Source organism: Mesoplodon mirus, assembly GCF_964341445.2.
Source record: "Mesoplodon mirus genome assembly, chromosome: X".
Lineage (NCBI taxonomy): Eukaryota > Metazoa > Chordata > Mammalia > Artiodactyla > Ziphiidae > Mesoplodon > Mesoplodon mirus.
In genome coordinates, this window is record NC_138981.1 from 137348186 (window position 1) to 137367865 (window position 19680).

Sequence of the window (19680 nt, forward strand, 5' to 3'; positions counted from 1 at the left end):
ATTCACACAGCCCACTCCTTGGAACACCATCTGTGTGTCTGTCCTGCCTCCCCTGTCCACAGCCCAGAGTGCGTTGTTACCTCTCTCTGTCTCATTGCTCTAGTGAGCCTGGTAGCTGCCAGTCAGGCTCAGTGTGGAAGTCACCTAGCCTGAGCAGAACGGTGAGGGCCAAAGGTAGGGGCAGGGAGAGACCTTCTAAGGCCTCGGCTGGCCATGGCTGGTAGGGAACTCGACCGGGAGGCCAGACGCGGGGCCCAGTAGCCTTAGGCATTCAGACAAGTTTGGGAGAGCCCAGGACTGCTTCTGCTGGCCTTTAAGGCAAGATGCCATTTGGAGAGAGAAACGGGGGTGATCCCATTTCCTCAGCTCCAACTTCCACCGGCACCTTGCAGGCTTGTGTTCCAAAGACTTGCTTCTCACTGGCTTGCTGACTCGGACTAAAGGGATTCTCCCACCGCTGCAAAATGGGCCCAGGAACTCTAGCAAAGGACTCTACTTTGTACCCCTTTTTCCCAGCAGGCGCCATCCACTGAGGCAGAAGTCCCGGACCCTACAGGTCTACAGACTTCCCAAGACCATGCGGAATACGGGCCAGGCCAAATCCACTACTACGTTCCTGTGGAGGAGTCCAACTTGCACGAGTAGCAGCACCACCTGTATTTTCCTCTCCAGCCTCGAGAGAAGAGGGGGAGACAAGCTGATGAGGCCTGCATGACCAGGGGGCCTCCAAGGTTCACAGAGTCCCCTGGAGTAAGGGGTAGGGGGTGGGATGGATCCTTCATTTTCTTTCTGGTAAGTTCTTTTTGTAATTGCTAGTTGAGCACAACCTGTTTCTTTGAAGTTGTGCTGCAGAGGCAGCCTGTGATCCCTAGCGTGCGCTGCTCAGCCTCGCAGACACCGATTCTACCATGGGCAGGCAGGCTGTGGGGTCTGCTCAGGGTAGAATAGCCTTTTGCTGACAAGAAGTATTTTCCAGCATGATTTGCAGTCTAGTAGGAGCTGTTCCATATCAGGCTGTGAAAATTCCAAGGCCTTGGCCTTGACAATCAAGGCCGGCACTTCCTCCACAGTCAAGCTGGGAAAATGTGTGGAGAACCGCAATCCAACTGTGGGAAGCTGAAACCAGGTCAAAAGTTTTGTGCTTAAAGTAATCATAGCTTTGCTGCTTAATAAAAATTGTGTTTTACTACAACTCTCTGTGAACTTATAACTGACTTTTGGAACCTAGAAATGGTACCTGCCTTCCCAAGTGGCTGTGTGCCCAAGTCTTCTGGGTAGCTGAGGCCCAACACAGTTGGCCTGGGGCTACCCACTCTGTGTTGACTGTGCCAATGCCTAATACAGCCTGTGAGAGGTGAGCCTGGTTGCTCAAGGGCACAGTGCCCATTTGCTTTACGTGCAGGTTCCTTCTCTTCTTTCTGGCAGGAGTACTTCCTGGAGGAAGAGTGATTTGCTCTCAGTCAAGCACCAAGGAGAGCATCTTCCCAGCTGTCTGCACAGAGGCGGGGAAGCCGGGGTAGGGGGGGCTTGGATAACCTAACCTGAAGTCATCATGTGCCTTGAATGTCAGTCTTAAAGTAATGAACCATTGCAGGAAGAAGGCAAAGGAAGCTCCAGTCCCCAGTGGCAAGTTACAATAAAGGGGACAGTGAGGCCACATACCCACAGGAGAAGCTTGACACTCCCCAGGTAGCCTGATCTCTGCCAGGGTGCTATGGACTGAATGGGTCCCCCTCAATTCATATGTTAAAGCTCTACCGCCAATAGGATGGTATTTGGAGGTGGGGCCTTTGGGAGGTGATATTAGCTTTAGATGAGGTCGTGGGGGTGGTGCCCTTATAGTGGAATTAGTGCTCTTAGACACAGAGAGCTTGCTCCCTCTCTCACCTTGTATGCACAAAGAGGCAGTCACATCAGCTCACAGCAAGATGGTGGCTACCGACAAGCCAATAGAAGAGGTCTCAGAATAAAACCTACCTTGCTATCACCTTGATCTTGGTCACCTTGACAGCCTCTAGAACTGTGAGAAATAAAAATCTGTTGCTGAAGCCACCCCCACCCCCCAGCTGTAGTATTTTGTTATGGCAGCCTAAGCTGAGCAAGACACGGGGGCTGTTTGATTTCTGGTACCACCCTTCGCAACCATTGGGAAGAAGCAGCTGCAGGCCCAGTCACTTGTCAGAGTGCCTCCTTGGTACGTTCAGGTACATCTCCCATTGTGTCAGCACGTGCAGAGCATTTCCAAGAGCCAGTTCTCTTGGGCTGCCACACAGAGATGGAAGCAAAGGTCAGGGTTATTCTTGGTACCCTCTTTGACTTTGGATGGGTAGAGTTGGAAGTGGCTGGTGTTCTAGGATGTTGGCAGAGACTGTTGCCTCCTTGTCTCGGGAGGCCATGGGACCACCATACCCCCTCCTGCCCAACACTGCAGGAAGGACCATATATGTACATGACCATGCCACACTCATTAAAGAGAGTGATGAGAGATCACAAGGGAGCAAGAGGCACTGCTTTGCTGGCATGCAGAGTGGCCCAGGCTCGGGGTCAAGAACTACCTCTAGACCGTGGGGGGGTGGGGCGGGGCATTCGGGAAGGCAGACTCCTTCCAGCTACTCAGCTGGTAGCATTCCAACCTTGGGGACAGCTCAGGGGCAGCTCACAGGCTGACTGTGCAGCATCAGAAGTCTCCATAGCCAGATCTGGTGTTTCTAACAGAAGGATTTGGTCCTGCTCTGTTTTTCCCTTTACATGGAAAGGAGAGGTGGTCAGGCAGGCCCTAGAGTAGCACACTCCCGAGACACACAGCTGAGACCACTTTCTACCGTGGACAAGTCACTGAAGCTCTCTGGCCTCTGTTTCTCCATCAGAAAAAAAGGAGAGAGGAGGAGACAGTGCCTTTCCTACGTAGCTCCCAGAGGAGATGATGATCAATGGCCTTGTAGAGCCTTCAAGAGAGGCCCTATAAGAGCTGACTAGGCTGGATGCATTCAGTTGGGGTTATTGTTTGAATTCCATGTTTAGGATTTGTCCGATCTGGCCCAGCTTACTCTGGCTTCACCACCCTCTGAATTTCAGACAAGGATCCTGAGCTGAGGAAGTCTGTGGTCCCCTCAGGCTCTGCCTCAGTCACCAGCTTAACTCCCGGCTCAGCCCCCAAGCCAGGTTGCCAGAGGGTCAGAAGGGCCAGCTGCCCAGCTCTGCTGTTTTCCAAGGATCCCCACAGGAGTAACTACAAGGCTGCCCCATCTCAGAATGGGGAAAGTTGAGGGCAGAGGGGCTGAAAGTCCAGAACCAGTGCTCACATGCTGGCAAGTCCCATCATGAGTTTGGATACGACTGAAGTCAGTGTGCTGAGTGTGTTCTCTTAGTCAGTTCCGGGCCCAGCCCCGGCTCCAAGGCATTCTTGGTACTCCTGGCCGAGACCTTAGACTTGGCTGCCTGGGCAGACCAGTGGCTTTAACTAGGATCAGTTGGTACTTTCTTTTCGCTTATCTTCCCAGGCACGAGCCCTAGAGTGTCTCCTGATGATTGTAGCCCGGGAGAAAGTTGTCCGCTCTCAGGCTCTGGGAAAGGCAGGGCTGACCAGGCCAAGAGATGCCAGTGTCCTCAAGAGGGTCAGGGGTGGCTTTAGCAACAAAGAAATGAGAAACTGGTGACACTTGCACACACTCCAGATCGTGAACTGAGTGAGGGGTGGGTTCTGTCCCAGCCTTGCCCAGGGCAGGAGAGAAGTCTGGGCATGACTTGTGTCAAGAAGACTGGTCATGGGACAAGCTTCCAAGGCCACAGTTCCATCCAGAATAGCTGTGGCTGTCCCTATGGTCTGTGCTAAACTGCTCCAGGAGGTTCTGGGGACTCTGCAGCCCATACCACAAGTGGACACTACATCCGGAGCTACTCAGGACAAATGTTTTCTGTTCATCACGCTCCCTCCTGGTCCCACAGGCCACACACACACACAGTGCACAACTCACACAGCTACCTCGACTTTACTCTCAGACTCTTTTCAGATGAATAAGACCAGACTCTTCCAGCAGCCCTAAAGCAAGCAGATCCCCAGGAAGGGGACGCCCACTCCTAGCACCCCAGCCACGGCCACCCAGCTCCCCTTCCTGGGTGGCCTCAGAGAGGCAGCAGCGTTCAGCCTCAGGCCCTGAGCACCATGACCCACATAGCACTCAATGGCTGGGCACGTGGCTTGGGACACGAGGGCTGCTATCCCCAGAGTTTCCTGGCCTTGCTGCATGTGTCTGCTGGACAGCCTTGCCCTCACCCCAGCTGCCTGGCCCGCACCAGCTTCGTCCTTGGGGGAGGGAGGGGTGGAGAGACAGAGTGCCCAGAGCATCACGATCTTGTGGGCACGGGGCTCCTACAGCAGAAGTGGGCCCAGACACAGTCCAGGACCCCAGACCTTAGCCTGCCTTCCCTCGACACTGGCACCAGCAGCCCCAAGATGCAAAGCGGGCAGCCCCTCGCAAGGAGGTCAGCAAGGTGGACCCTGACCCAGAGCATCATCGCCTTACCGTTACCCCACAGGACCTCAAGGTGGCTTGGTGAGGATTTCTTTACCCCTCTAGCATGAAGCCAAATTGGCATCCCCTGTCTGGAATATTATGGGAGTTGCATTTCTCTGGGGGTTGATAGGGTGGAGGAAGTTGGAGGAACATGACAGAGCTGCCCCTGCTGCCACACGTGGCAGACCTTCCAGGCACAGCTGCCATGGCCCCCGCCCCCATCAGCTCACCCCCAGGTGGACAGCACAAGCTCTTCACTGAGCAAGACTCAGTCAGGACGGAATAGAATATTCCAAGCACAGACTTTAACGGCTGAATATTCATGTGGTTTCTATGTCATCAAATATTTATAAATGTTCCTATTCCCAAATGACTTTGATGATAAAGAAGGAAGAGTCATTAAAACCCCAGCCCTGAGCCATGCTCTTCCTTGCCTGCATCGACAGGACACAGCACAGCACCGGCCAAGGCCCTCCATGGTGTCTTGAGTGTCCCAAGTACTTTGAAGGCAATGAAAGTGAAGGCGGCCTCTGAACGTTCTGGGCTGTGAGTGTTGTCCACTTTTGCCAAAATCTCTGGGAAGGAAAGGTTGAGGGAGAAAGGTCAGGCAGTGACAAGCCAAGCTGGTGAGGCCCTCGAGCCTTCTTGGGCAAACTCCCAGCAGGCCGTCCCTGGGGCCAAAAGGCAGCCCACCTTCTACTGAGCTCAGGTGTAAGTTTTCTTAAGCTCCTGAACATTAGCCTGCCATCTTGCCGCCCTTCCTCAGGCTTCGTCCTCAGGCAGGGACTCAGAGATGAGGGCGGGCAGAACCTGCCATGGGGCCACAGTCTTGGCCCCTGAATCACCATTTTCCAGTGGGACTCAGCGGAGGGCTTGGTGGATGAGAGAGCCAGGAGGAAGTCGTGAAGTGCGAAGCATTGCCCCGAGTTGGCACGTCCCTTTGTGGCCCAGGCGAGGCAGGAATACTGCAGGGAGATGGGGGGGGAGGAGCACAGGGCGGGGTGGCAGTGACAACTAAATGCCAAGAAACTCCCGGAGCCGTGGATGTTTCCTGCCCAGATGGAGGCCCTGACCCCAAAGGTCAAAGGGTAATTAAGCACACAGTCACCTTGTTGATGAAACAAAACCCACAACCCTGGAGAATCAAAACATGTCAAAGGCATGGAGGCAAAGGTCAACAGGCAGGACAGACAAACTGTAGTATTTAGTACTGCGCATGCAAGTGTTTGTGCAGTCTATTTAGAGGTTAGCCTGCCAGCCTGTGGGGAGGGTAGCTGGGAGAGGGGCTGGAAGTTCAGCTGAACTGCAGTGTGATTTCAGCTGAGAACAGGGTGCAGGTCTCCGGGAAAGAGCTGGGCTCACGGGGAGATTTACACCCAGAACCTTGGAGCACGTGGTCCACCAGAAAAGCCAGGCTTCGTGCATAGAGGGGCGTCTATGGACAGCAGGGCACCCGGGAAGGACAGCAGCCCCCTGGCAGCCACCCTTGAGGCCCACCTCCACCTTGACTACTGCACTTCCCCCTCCCCAGCCCCTAGCCCCCACTTGGGAAATGACCATGACTCCCAAAGCCCAATACCCCACCCTGTTTTCCCCACTGGCCACCGAACCCTTCGACCCAACTGCATATGGGACGTCTCCCTGTGGATGTCTCCTGGGCACCTCAATGTCAATGCAGCCAAAAACAGGCTCTTCAGCATCTCCGGAAACCAGCTCCCCTCTCAGGGACAGGCACATTCATCCTCTCAGTTACCCACGCCAGGAGTCAGACATTGGTCCCACTAACACACAGTAGGGGGCAGGGAAAGTGTGAATGAATGAGGGAGTGAATGGATGAACAGATGACTGGATAGTTGACGTTGTCTTGTGTTCCCAACATGAGCTGGGCACATAGGAGGCATCAGGGAAGACGTACTGAGCAATGGGCTTCTCCTCTCCTCCAGAAACTTCCCAGGCCCCTGCTTCAGCAAAACACCTTTCCAGGTTCTGGGTACGTAGCTCTAGGGTCCCTCTAGGGTCTCTCTAGGTCAGGGGCGGCATGTGAGGCTATATCCCATGGTACTAGTCTCAGAGGGAAGGTGGGATGGCTCCACAGGGCCAACACATAGGTTGGGCTTCTTGGTACCAGTTTTCTGTACCTTAGGGTGCCCAAGAACACTTAGCGTGGGATTGCATTTCCCAGAGCCCAGACATGAACCAGGAGCACAGGACAGGAACACACGAAGGAGGTTCCTTTATCTCTGTCTTAGGGCTCACGGTTTCTTCAGTTCCTGCCCCACACACTCCACCACCAGCCACCTGGTGGTGCCTACAGTAGACTCCAGCTTGGGTAGGCAGCATCATTTACCCCCAAGGCCTTGGGAGGCATAGAGCAGGCAGGAGGGCCCCTGGACCTCTGGCCACCCAGCCCCCAAACTTTAGGCGGGGCTTGGTCAGACTCATTTCTTGTCCTCTCTTGCCCCCTGGTGTATGGTCGCAGTATTGCCGCTCCCCAGTGGGCTCCCTTGTGACCAATTCAATTAATATTTCCGGAGCACCTACATTGGGCCAGGCTCTACGCCAGACAGAATGCTATTCTCAAGATTTCAGTCCAGCCCTTGGACAGCTCCCTGGTATATCTCGCTTCTGTACTCTCCAAATGCCCTCGGAGTCATGATCCATCATATCATCACTCCCTGTCCCGTCTTTCCGTCTTTCACAATTGACTGGCAAATCCCCAACCTTGGATGGACCCAACTATTTGTACTCTGTGCGCCTGCACTTAAGCACCTCTGTGTTGCTAGAGAGAATCACACAAGCTGGCAGATTGTACAGCCCTATAGATTTATGATCTCCAGCCTCACCCGGGCACACCTCACTGTGCAGAAGGACTTCTGTGTTTTGTGGTCTTCCAGTCCATTCTCAGAATGGTGATTTGCTCTCTCCTCCAAGTCCCCATGTCTTTCCACTTCCCTCCTGCTTGCCTTGTCCATATTCAATTTAGAAATGAGAACATATGGAATGGAAATTCCCTCACCATACCATCACCAAGCATATTAACCCGCCTTCCTCTATAACCAACATTTCCTCCTCTCCTCGAGCTAAAACAGTGGACATCTCCCTTCTCTTTTCTAAGGCTGATGCCTTCTCTGTAGTCTAGATCCCACCCCCTCCCACTTGCCACTCCGTCCAGCATCACTGGATTCCCTCTCTCAACTAGTCCCCTCACCATGCAAACGTGCTGTCATCGTTCCTGTCTTAAAAAAAAAATCATCTCTTGACTCCCACCACCTTCCCCAGAAAGTGCCACATTTTTTTCCTTCCTTTCCAGGCACTTGTCTGCAGGTACTGTCTTCAATTCCTCTCTCTTCCCAGTGTAGTCATCAACACACTTGAATTCAGCCTCAGCTGCCACCACTCCACTGAAATTTCTCTTACCACGGTCACCTATGAACTCCATGTTGCCAAGTTCACCCTTCATTTCTCTGCCCTAGTGTTACTCTGGCTCTCAGAAGTGTTGATTCACTGGACAACATTTCCTGTTAAACACTCCCTTCTCTAAGATTCTAGGACACCTCACTTCTGTTTACCCCACCTACTACCTCACTGGCTCTTGCTTCTCACTCTCCTTTGCTGGTTCTTCCTCCCGACTCGTAAACTTGGGTCTTGGATTTTTCTCTACCTCCTCTCACACACTAGGTGATCACATCCAGTCCCATAACTTTAAATCACACACACACACACACACACACACACACACACACACACACACACACACACCCCACACACACCACACCACACCGCATTTCTTCACCGAACCAGACTCATATATGCAACTGCCCCGTAGTCTTCCCTCTTTCGGTAGCTGGAACCCCTCATTCCCCCAGTTCTATAAGGCAGCAATCTGATGTTATGGGCTTAGCTGTGTCCTCCAAATATTCATATGTTGAAGCTCTGACCGTCAGGACCTCAGAATGTGACCTTATTTGGAAATAGGGTCATTGCAGATGTAATTAGTTAAGACGAGGTCATACTGGGGTAGGGTGGGTCCCTCATCCACTATGACTGTGTCCTTATACAAAGTGGAAATTAGAGCACAGACACACAGAGAGAGAACACCATGTGAAGATGAAGACAGAGATCAGGGTGACAAGTCAAGGGACACTCAAGATGGCCAATAAACCATCAGAAGCTGGGAGAGAGGCCTGGAACACGTTCTCACTCATGGCCCTTAGAAGAAACCAATCCTTCCCACACCTTGATCTTGGACTTCAAGCTTCCAGAACTGGGAGACAATACATTTCTTATTTAAACCACTGTTGTGGATTGAATTATGTACCCCCCTCCAAATTCATATGTTGAAGCCCTAACCCCCAATGGGACTCTTTTTGGAGAGGAGGTCTTTAGGGAAGTAATTAAGGTTAAATGAGGTTGTAAGGGTGGGGAACTAATCCAATAAGACTGGTATCCTTAGAGGAAGAGGAAAGGACACCAGAGATTCCTCTCTCACTGTGCTCACACAGAGGAAAGGCCATGTGAGGACACAGCGAAAAGGTTACCATCTGCAAGTAAGTAAGAGGGCTCTCAGCAAGAACCAAATTTGCCAGCACCCTGATCTTGGACTTCCCAACCTCCAGAACCGTGAGAAAATAGATGCCTACTGTTTAAGCCCCGCAAGCCTGTGGTATTTCATAATGGTGGCCCCAGGTGACTAAGACAGTCACCCAGTTTATGGTACTAATGCTCTTGGGATCAGCCTTAACTACTTTCATTTTCTAAACTCTCCATATCCACTCAATAGCCACGTCTTGTTGGCTGGGCTGCCGAAATCCATCTGGAATCCATCTGCTGCTCTTCACCTGCCAACTTCCCACCACCATCTCTCCCGTGTCTCACTGCTAGGATTTCCTCACTGGTCTCCTTACTTCCATTCTTGCTTCTTACAGTCCATTCCCTACACCACTTCCAGAGTGTTCTTTGTAGAATGTAAAACTGATCACATCACTTGCTTACTTCAAACCCTCCAATGCATTCCATTGTACTTAGAGAGATTGTGAGCCCCTTGCCAAGTCCTCTAGGGTCCCTGCCCTCTCTTTGAACTCCTCTCCTGTCTCTGCCCCACCCTTGCTCACCAGGGCCCAACCACGCCAGCCTCCCTTATGGCCCTTGAACATCAAGCACTCTTCTTCTGCCTTGGGACTCTGTATTTGCTAGTGCTTCTGCCAGAAATGCTTATCAGCTAATACCCCCTTACGTGGCTCACTCCACCTCTCCCTTTAGGTCTCAGTTTAAATATCTCCTCCTCAAAGCGGAAGTTGCAACTGTGAGTGGGATCTGTTTCCATTATATTTTCTAGCTGGTTATTGCTGATTAAGAAAAAAGTTGAGTTTGTTGGGTAAAACTGTCTTGTATCCATCCGCCTTGCTAAAAAGATTTCTTAGTTAATCATCTTTAGCTTTCCAAGCAAGCAATCATAGAATTTGCTATTAACGATACACCTTTGCCATGTATCGTTTTCCATATGTATGCCTCTTGTTTCTTGTTCTAATGTTACTATATTATTTTAACTATAATCCTCTCCCCTCTCACAAATGCTCCTAACAGCACTAATTATATCCATGTGTACTTAGATATTATTTTGTTGAATAAATAAGCGAATTAATGGACTTAAACATATTGAATAAATAGGTATTTGCCTTCTGCCCCTGCTTCTGAACTGCAAGTATCATAGAGTGGGCTCAAGGCTGATTTCCCACTCTCTCCAGAGCCCAGGAAACAGGGTGGACAAGCATTAGATGTATATTGAAAAAAAAAGTGGAAGACATGGAGATGCTCTAATGGAAGCATGTAGTAGTTTGTTGAGTGGAGGTAAAAACGATGACAAGATCCTTTCTAGCTAGAAGGGGAGTCCAGGTGCAGGCCTCTACTGGATTTCAGCTCCAAATGAATGTCACCAGTTGGAGAAGGGGGGCTGGTGGACATTACAGGGAGAAGAAACCTCCACAGCAAAGGCCTGGGAAATTTATTTTTTTCCTGAAACTATAAAGCCATAAAAAAAAAAACCTAAGAAAAAAATGTATGAAATATCTTTCTGATCCCTGGATGGATGAGGTTTTCTATGTTTAAAAGAAATAGAAAGGATCACAAAGGAACAACAAGAAGATATGCAACAATAAAAGGCAAGCGAGAGTGTAAATATGTACAAAGGGCATATGCTCATCAAAGAGAAAAAAAGGAAGATTGCAGCAAAAAAATGAGAACATACAGATAATTCACGGTAAAGAAAAGGAGAATGGTGAAAGAAAGTGTGAAAAATTGAGCATGATAGAAATGTAAAATAAAACTATGAAAAAAATTTAAATTAATTAATTAATTTATTTTTGGCTGTGTTGGGTCTTCGCTTCTGTGCGAGGGCTTTCTCTAGTTGCGGCTAGTGGGGGCCACTCTTCATCGCGGTGCACGGGCCTCTCACTGTCGCTGCCTCTCTTGTTGCGGAGCACAAGCTCCAGATGAGCAGACTCAGTAGTTGTGGCTCACGGGCCCAGTTGCTCCGCGGCATGTGGGATCTTCCCAGACCAGGGCTCGAACCCGTGTTCCCTGCATCGGCAGGCAGACTCTCAACCACTGTGCCACAGGGAAGCCCATAACTATGAAATATTTTAATAAACTTTGCAAAGAAAATTAAACGACCATATTTTTTTTTTGCTGGCAAAAGCAAGGTGAAATGAATACTTTTACACGCTGGGATTTGAACCAACCTTGTTGTATAGCAGCTCAGCTCTTCAGGATCAGACCCTGTAAAGGTTTACATTTTTAACCAATAATTTTACTGCTAGGGACCCATAATTCTACTTTTTTTTTTTTTTGGCCGTGCCTCGCGGCTTGTGGGATCTCAGTTCCCCAAGCAGAGACTGAACCCGGGCCATGGCAGTGAAAGCCCAGAATCCTAACCTCTAGGCCACCAGGGAACTCCCCATAATTCTACTTTTAAGGAACAGATGTATATTCTCATTTACATGAGGACACAATGACCAAGAGACCCTTAAAGGCAGAGGCTGGGTAGAATCTGCCTTTAATCCACACCTTCCCTGATTCACAAGAAGCACTCAGTGGTTATTTACTGAGTTAAATTAAGCTGAAAGATGAATAGAAGTCTAAAAAAATAGACTCCTCGTTCTGTGTTAGCTACCTCCTACTCATTCGAAAATTCACCAAAACTTAACTGCTAGAAGTGTCCCCCAACTAATTCGAGCATGGATGAATCAGAGAGATCAGCAGACTTGACACACCATTCCCAATACCAGATCCATAGGTGATGCTTGACAATCTAGGTCACTCACTTTTCTTCCTCCTCATGTAAAAAAAAAAAAAAGATGCATATCTATATTTTTAAAGAAAGATATTCATTTGCAGCATCATTTACAATAATGAAAACTAGAAACAACCTAGGCCTCCAGTTCCCTGAGGAATGGTTAGGTACATTTTGAATCCTCCATGCAATGAAATTGTATTCATTTAAAAATATGGCAAATCAACAAAAGTTATTTAATAGAATTCAACTTCTATTTCTGATTAAAATAACAAATACTAGTGAACTAGGACTAAAAGGATTCTCCCTCAACATGATATATTAAATGTATCTGAACCAATGGTAAATGAAACATTGGTATGCATAGTGAATCCCCAGAGGGGTTGCCATGAAGGCCAAGCGCAGGACATTGCAGTGGGATCAGAACAAGAAACAAATGGGAGGCATATTGGAAAGAAAGAGATACCTTTATCATCATTTGCAAATTCTATGATCACCTACTTGGAAAACTACACCTGATTAAGAAACGTCTTTAGCCAGACAGATGGATACAAGAGAATTTTACAAAAATCAGCACCTTTCTCATAAACCAGTAATAACCAGCCAGAAAAAAGATTCCATTCACTATTGCAACAAGTATATATACGTTACATGTTATATAATATATGCTAATATATTATGTTATGTAAAATGTATAATATATACAATAGACTAGATATAACATTATATAACATATGTTAACATATATGTTATATATTTATACACACACACTCTACATAAAATAGTAAAACGTATATAAGACATATGAGGACAAAACTCGAAAACCTTACTGAGGAACGTGACATAGGATTTAGTAAAATAAAGAGAAATATCATGAGCTTGATTGAAAAGATTTTCAATTTTCAACTTGATTGAAAAGTTATCAGTTTCCTCCAAATTTAATGCATAAATTTAATGCAGTTACAACCATGATATCGATGCTATTATTTTTCTTTTGTAACTTTATGAAACTATTCCAGAGTTTTGATAGAAGAGTAAATAAGCAATAATGAAATTATGGGGGGGAGAGAAGTAGATATAATTGGGCGCAGAGGGTAAGAGGGTACTTGCCCCAGCCTATATTACAGGTGTGTTAGAGCTACACTGGTCTTAACAGTGTGTGGCTGACATAGGAGGAGATGGACTAGACCAGAAACGGAGCCAAGGATATATAAGAAGGACATGGCAGGACTGGCACCTCAATCAGTGTGGCGTAGCTGTGGCTTCAGACTTGCTTTAGAGATGAATCTTCAGGGTGGCTCTCTGGTCAGTAGTGGGGGGGGTGAATCTTGAAGGCTGAGGGAATATTAACTGTCTATATCAAATATATGCTGGGGAGGGGAGGTTAATTAACATAGCTATTATAGGGGCTCAAGTCCCCTAAGCCACCCTTTCTCTCCAACCCGGATGGAGAAATGACGATGTTCAACAAACAGATTAAACAATTAGAAAAAATACAGCTAATCCCTAGCTTAAGTATTAAACCAAATTCAATTCTGGACAGATTAAAAATTGACATGGTAAGTAATGAAAACATAGAAATGGTGGCATGAGTCATTTTTGAAAAGAATGTTGAGGGTGGAGAAGGCCTTTGCAAGCATGAAAGCAAAAGGAGAACATGGTCAAATGCCAAGGATGAGTGTACCAGTGAGGCCACAACAGCGTTGTTTACAATGGAAAGAGAGCAATGGGAATTGGAATCAGAAAGAAGTGGGAAATCGGGAAGGTTTGGTTCAGTCATACGCTTTGTCAATGCAAGGGATGCCCACAAAGTCATGAGATCTTGTCAAGGGGAAAAAGCAGTGGAAGAAAGCATACAGAGGGATAAATCCCAAATACTAAAATGATTCTCACCAGGCGGTGGGATTATAGGTGATTTTTAACTTTCTATTTTATATACGTATGTTTGCCTTAACGTTTTTATAATGTGCGTACTATGACTTGTATAATCAGATAAAAACCAAAGTAAATTAACAAAAATCTTTACATTGCATAAACCAAATGATGTACATTTGGATTTATAGAGTGAAAAACAGGACGGCAATATATACAAAGTTTAATAATGGCTTTCTCTGTGAGTGGTTCTTTCTAAAATTGCCACAATGGGAGCATATTATTTTTATAATCAGAACTGAGAAAAATATGTACATTTCCTGGGCTAGATGGTAGGAAACGAGATGAGAAAGGCAAGAAGCCAGGGGTTGGGAAGGAGCCCAGAGTGGGGAGAGGCGGCCTCACCTGAACTTATCTTCTCCCACTGCTCCACACTGAGCTCCTGTCACCTCCTCGTGGCCTTAGTTCCACAAGGATCAGGTGGCCAGCAGCACAAGGCATGGAGCGCTGTGTTTGGAGGAAACAATTCCATACTGCAGCCAAGCGGTCTATAGCTTGAAGCTGCCCCCTGAGGTGGGGAGGGGCATGGTGGAAGGTCCTATCCCTCACCACAACCAGGAAAGTGGATGAGAGACTCCTTTCATTTCCAGGAACCAATGGCCATGGGGACCGGGTGGGGAGGTGGTGCCGAGGTAGTTAATCAAATGTGATCAGCTAGATGAACTACATTCCCCGAGCGGCAGTCCTAAGTGGGCTAGCCTCTGGAAATCACAAAGCCTGCTTTAGGGCTTGCAGGCTTTTTTTTTTTTTAAACCAAAACATTATTTAAAGAAAGGCCACCTCCCCAATATTCCTGATGACTCAGAGGACGATGGTGTGTGGGAAAACAGTGCCGTCAGCAAGACTCAGTCAAAAAGTGATTCAGGAGAGTTGGTCTCAGAAGCAAGTTTACTTTAATTAATTTTACTTATATTTTCCTTTTTCTGTAAACACAAGAGAGATCTATGATAAAAATCAACGTCTGATGACGTCTAAAATAGCTCTTTCAGTAAGTACAAAATCAAAATTGTGTGTGCTAAGAAAGCATTGTATCGTGTCCTAATAGGCGGCATGGCTTAATTGCTAGTTCGTGCAATTGGTGTCATCTTAGATTTGATGGAATATGGTCTGTATTGTGCTTATTTACTAGTGCGCTGTCTGTCTTCCCTTGCTGTAACGTCCATGAAGATAAGGCCTTTAGTTGACTTGGGTCACTGCCGTGCCCTCAGCTTCCAGAACATACCTGTGTGTAGTGAGTGCCCAATAAACGTTTTCTGTAAACTTTGAACAGAGAATTCCAGGCAGAGTGAACAAGAGGTGCAAACATCCTGAGGCAGGAACATGCTCCTGGCGCTCCTAGAATAGCAAAGAGGCCACTGTGGCTCGAGCAGCATGTGGACTGACCACCACAGTTGTCATTTGACCTCTCGGATCCTTCATCAGCATCCTCTTCCCTAAAGTGTCTACTGAAGACCAGAGGCTGGTGGCTCGTGGCACCTCTGATTCCTGGTGAACATTCCTATCAAGGCAGTGGCTCCAGGAGGCTCAATCCCTTCTGAAAACATGATTCTAGCGCCCCAGGCCCAATCATCAGAATCAGGGACAAAGAATGTATTTGGACTTGAATTTGGAGCCCTCAAGCATGGTCGTCGCAACTTGTGTGATCATGGTATCCAGAGAGGAAAGGAGTGTGCTTGCTGGGGACCATGGTTGCCGTCACCATGCCCACAGTGTCCAGGAGAGGGCAGCAGGGAAAGTAAAGTGCACGGGGGCTGAGGGCCTTGGGAGCTTATCTGCTTAAGCATCTTTTCCTGACTTAGGCTGTGTGTGTGTATGTCGGGACAAAAGGAGCATGTGGGTATGATGAACTATATAATGGTCACCCAGCCCTGGCTTTGGTTCCTCAGCCCTAGACGACCTGGCTAGCCCAGGTAAGCCTGCTCAGACCCCTCAGGAGCCCTGTCCCAGGTCTTGAGATGCTTTTGCTGGCTCCTAGGCTTTCTGAGGACCTCATGTGCTGGCTCACTTGACATCCCCAGTCTGAGGTTAGGCTGCTTCCTGTTATAGTCCATCCTCTGGGAGTCCTCTGCTGGGGTGTATGTGTGTGAGAAAGGGGGAGGGCACTTCCCGAGCAGAAAGTCAAGATCAGAGCAGTGTTTCTGAAAGTGTGGCTCACCCGGGCCCCACGTGCACATCACAGAACCACCAGCACGCGGACCTCGGGCTCCCCATCAGGCCTATTGTTTCTGTATGGGATACAGAGCCAGCCGTGAGAACTGCCATGATTAAAAAGCTTCCCAGAGGATTCTTGTGCATCATAGTCTTTGAGAAATGCTGGTCTGGGGTTCTTCTACCCCTAGTCAGGGCACATGGTCAAAGGGAAAATGATTGGTCAGTGAAAGGGAGGAAAATCCACTGCCAGGGCAGGTGTGCCAGGGACCTTTCAGCCACTGAGGGATCGTTTCTTCCTCTTTACAGAAGGACCGACCTCTAATCTCAGGCACTTCCTCAGCTGTCCTCAAGCCCCCAGGACCCTGGGCCCGCAGAGCCTGGCTCCCCAAGGAACACTCTGGGCCACATGGCAGGGAATTCTCAGAGGCAGTGCAACACCAGCTGCTCTGATCCCCCTAGACCTGCAAGCTCAAGATCAACAGCCTCTCCTCTTGTCCCACTTCCCCTGCCAGAGTTTGTCAGAAGAACATCAGAACTTGCTGGGAATGTTCCAAAGCCCAGGGTGAGGGTAGTGCTGGTAAAGATAGACCTTCCCTTGTGATGGTATGCAGATTTCCAGGCTGGATGAAAGAAATCAACCCAGAAACATCCACTGTGCCAGACCATTTGCCCAAGACTAGTGTAATTTTGTACTTAACGTTGATTGAGACCCCTTGAACCAGGTGCTGTGCTAAAGTCTTGGCTTGCCTTGTCTCGTTCAGTCTTCACACGGATTTTTGAAACTGAGATCTATTATTATTCCCATTTTTCATATGAGAAACCTGAGGCCTGGAGAGGTAAAGTCACTTGCCCAAGGCACCCAGTTAGCAAATAGAAAGGCTGACTTTGAACCTAGATGGTCTGACTCCAGAGCTTGTGCTCCTAGCCAGAAATGGTGGAAGACATGGGGATGCAGGAAGCTTAGAGACGTGTTGTGTGATCAAGGATGGGGTTGTGAGAAGTTGCAAGATGAAGTGAGGGGCAGGCAGGTGTACTGAGGGGGATGTAAGTGGTCGAGAATAGGAGCTACAGTAGGAGCTGGGAGAGGAGGAAGGGAGAGACAGCAGATGGAGTCCAGGCTGAGTGGGAGGATAGGTAGTATTGGAGTGGGGCTCAGGAGTAGATCATGAACCAGCTGACGGTTGAGGAATAGATGAGGGATGTCATCGGGGGCTGTTCTGAGGTCAAGGCCAGGAAGAAGGTGAAGGTCAGTGCTTGGAGTGGGGAGACTCTGGGGGAGTGATTGAAGCTCTCTATTGCCACCATGAACTGGTCTGGGGTGAGAACGCCACCAGGCTGGGCTTAGAATCAGTATGAGGTAACAGTCAGTGTTCCTGTCCCCCTTCCCAGCTTTGCACCTCTACCAACTGCCTTGTTAGGTCTTCTCCATGTTTGCTAATTTATTGTCTCTCTCCTCCAACCAGAAAGGAAGCAGGGCAGAGACTTGGTCCATTTGATTCACCTTTATGTCACCAGCAGGAGGCAGAGTGCCTGGAACATAACAGGTACTCAATAAACGCTCAGGGGCAAGGCTCAGGGAAGGGATGGTGGATTAGCACATGGGGTGTGGCTCTCGCTAGGGTGTAGGCTCAGGAAAGGTGACCTCCAGGACAAGTGAGTTTGAAGGAGGGGTGAGGTTCTGGGAAGAGGTGAAGCTCACAATGAGGTGCCCCTCAGGCTCACAAAGAGTCCAAGGAATGGAGTGAGGGGTTGGGGAGAAGGTAAGGCTTCAAAGGGTCTGGTACAAGAGCTGCTTAAATATGTGCCTTCTCGGTGACTTCAACATCCACGTAGATGATTCAACTCCTTGGTCTCTCAGTCCATTGACCTATTCTCCACCAATGCTCTTTCCCTTCTCCCTACGTACCGCAGCCACTTACTCCTCTGGTCATATCCTAACACCTTGCCTTATCTGTTACCACCACCCCTCCACAATCACCATTACATCCTGCTTTCCGAAAGTCAGTTCATTCCTTTTAGTACTACAAGAACTCCAACAATCCTCCAACTCCAACCACCCACAGGACCCTTCAACCAGTCTCACTCTTCTTTTGCTTTTTTTCACTGTCTTTCACCAGACCTTGACTCTATCCTTACCTTCCCTCCTTACACAGTACAAAATCCACGATCAATCATCATCATTTCTCTCTAGAATCCACATGAAACTCCTATGTCCCACTGCCATTTCTTTGTACTCAACCAGCAAAACACAGCCCTGATAAAATCCAACTTTCCACCTACTCTGGGTCTGCATCTGTGATGTTGAACGTGGCTGGAGAAAACCATGCAGACATGCTGAGTAAGTTCACTTTAAATTAATGGCCGTTAAACCTCAAGTGAGCCCTTAGCGCAGCCCAGCAATCATGTTATATTTCCATAGAACATCCAGCCTCTCTATCTCCCAGAAGACCATTTCAAGCCTTCTCTCCTCAAACTGCTGACACCCCTCTCCCACCCTTGCTCCCAGCTGGTAGCCTGGCTTCCTGTTTCACTGAGAAAATAGGAGCCATCAGAAGAAAGCTGCTCCGAGCTCCACCATCACCTCTCCCACCTACCTGCATCTGGGCATCTCTCTCCTGCATCATCAATTTTTCCCTCTTTACTGGCTCGTTAGCACACACACGTTACTGTGGTGTAGTCTCTCCCATATTAAAAAAACCACTTTCATCTTGTCCCCACGTATCCCTACAACCACCACTCTCCCACTTCTCTGCTCTCCTTTACAGCACAACTCTTCAAGAGAACTGCCAGTCGCTACTCACTGGCATTTCCCTTTTCCCACTATGGCTTGAAAACATTCTCATCTGCCTTTATGCTCCCATGTCTCCCTGGAAATTGCTCTTAAACATCACCAGTAACCTCCATATTGCTAAATACAATTCTTTGTCCTCCTCTTACTCGTCCAGACAATAGGACTTGAGGAGTTGATGACTCTCTCCTTCTTTTTTTTTTTTTTTTGTGGTACGCGGGCCTCTCACTGCTGTGGCCTCTCCCGTTGCGGAGCACAGGCTCCGGACGCGCAGGCTCAGTGGCCATGGCTCACGGGCCCAGCCGCTCCACGGCATGTGGGATCTTCCCGGACCGGGGCAAGAACCCGTGTCCCCTGCATCGGCAGGCGGACTCTCAACCACTGCGCCACCAGGGAAGCCCGACTCTCTCCTTCTTGATACACCTTCTTCAGTTGGCTTCACATTCTTCTGGTTTGCCCCTACCTCACTGATCACTCTTTCCCGGTCTCATTTGCTGGCTCCTTCTCAGCTACGACCCCTCTAAATGTTGGCCTGCCCAGGGTTTGGTTCTCGGGTTGGTTTTCTTTTTCTACAATCACTTGTTCGTTGATCTCATCCAATCTCATGACTTTTAATACGGATTAGACTCTAATTATTCTCCTATTATATCTCCAGCCCTGACCTTGCCCTTGAACTCCAGAGTCCTCTGTCCAACCTACTCCACTGCTGTCTTCCTTTAATTCAGTTCATGTACTTCCATCCTTCTTGCTCCTCTGACCAAAATCCTGAGAGCTGTCCTTGACTCCTGTCTTTCTGTCATAGCCCAATACCAATCTGTCATCAAATTTTAGTGACTCTACCATCAGAATTGACCCAGAATCTGCCTACCTCTCACCACCTCCACTGCATCACCATTGTCTCTCACCTGGATTATTCCAATAGTCCCTAAATAGTCTCCCTGCTTCCGTACCTGTCTGTTCACCTCACTCGAACAGTCCAAGTCATTACAAAGGCTTTAAGGCCCTGC

General features: G+C 48.5%; 1 protein-coding gene across 1 annotated transcript in view; it reads left to right on the forward strand.

The window, feature by feature from the left end:
* The window catches only part of PASD1 (PAS domain containing repressor 1), a 94863-nt gene extending 93742 nt beyond the window's left edge, over positions 1-1121 (forward strand). Inside the window, exon 18 of the mRNA XM_082609689.1 lies at positions 517-1121. Within this exon, the coding sequence (XP_082465815.1) occupies positions 517-645 (129 nt within the window). The 3' untranslated portion in view covers positions 646-1121. The remainder of the gene's footprint in view (positions 1-516) is intronic.
* Positions 1122-19680: the final 18559 nt, after the last annotated feature.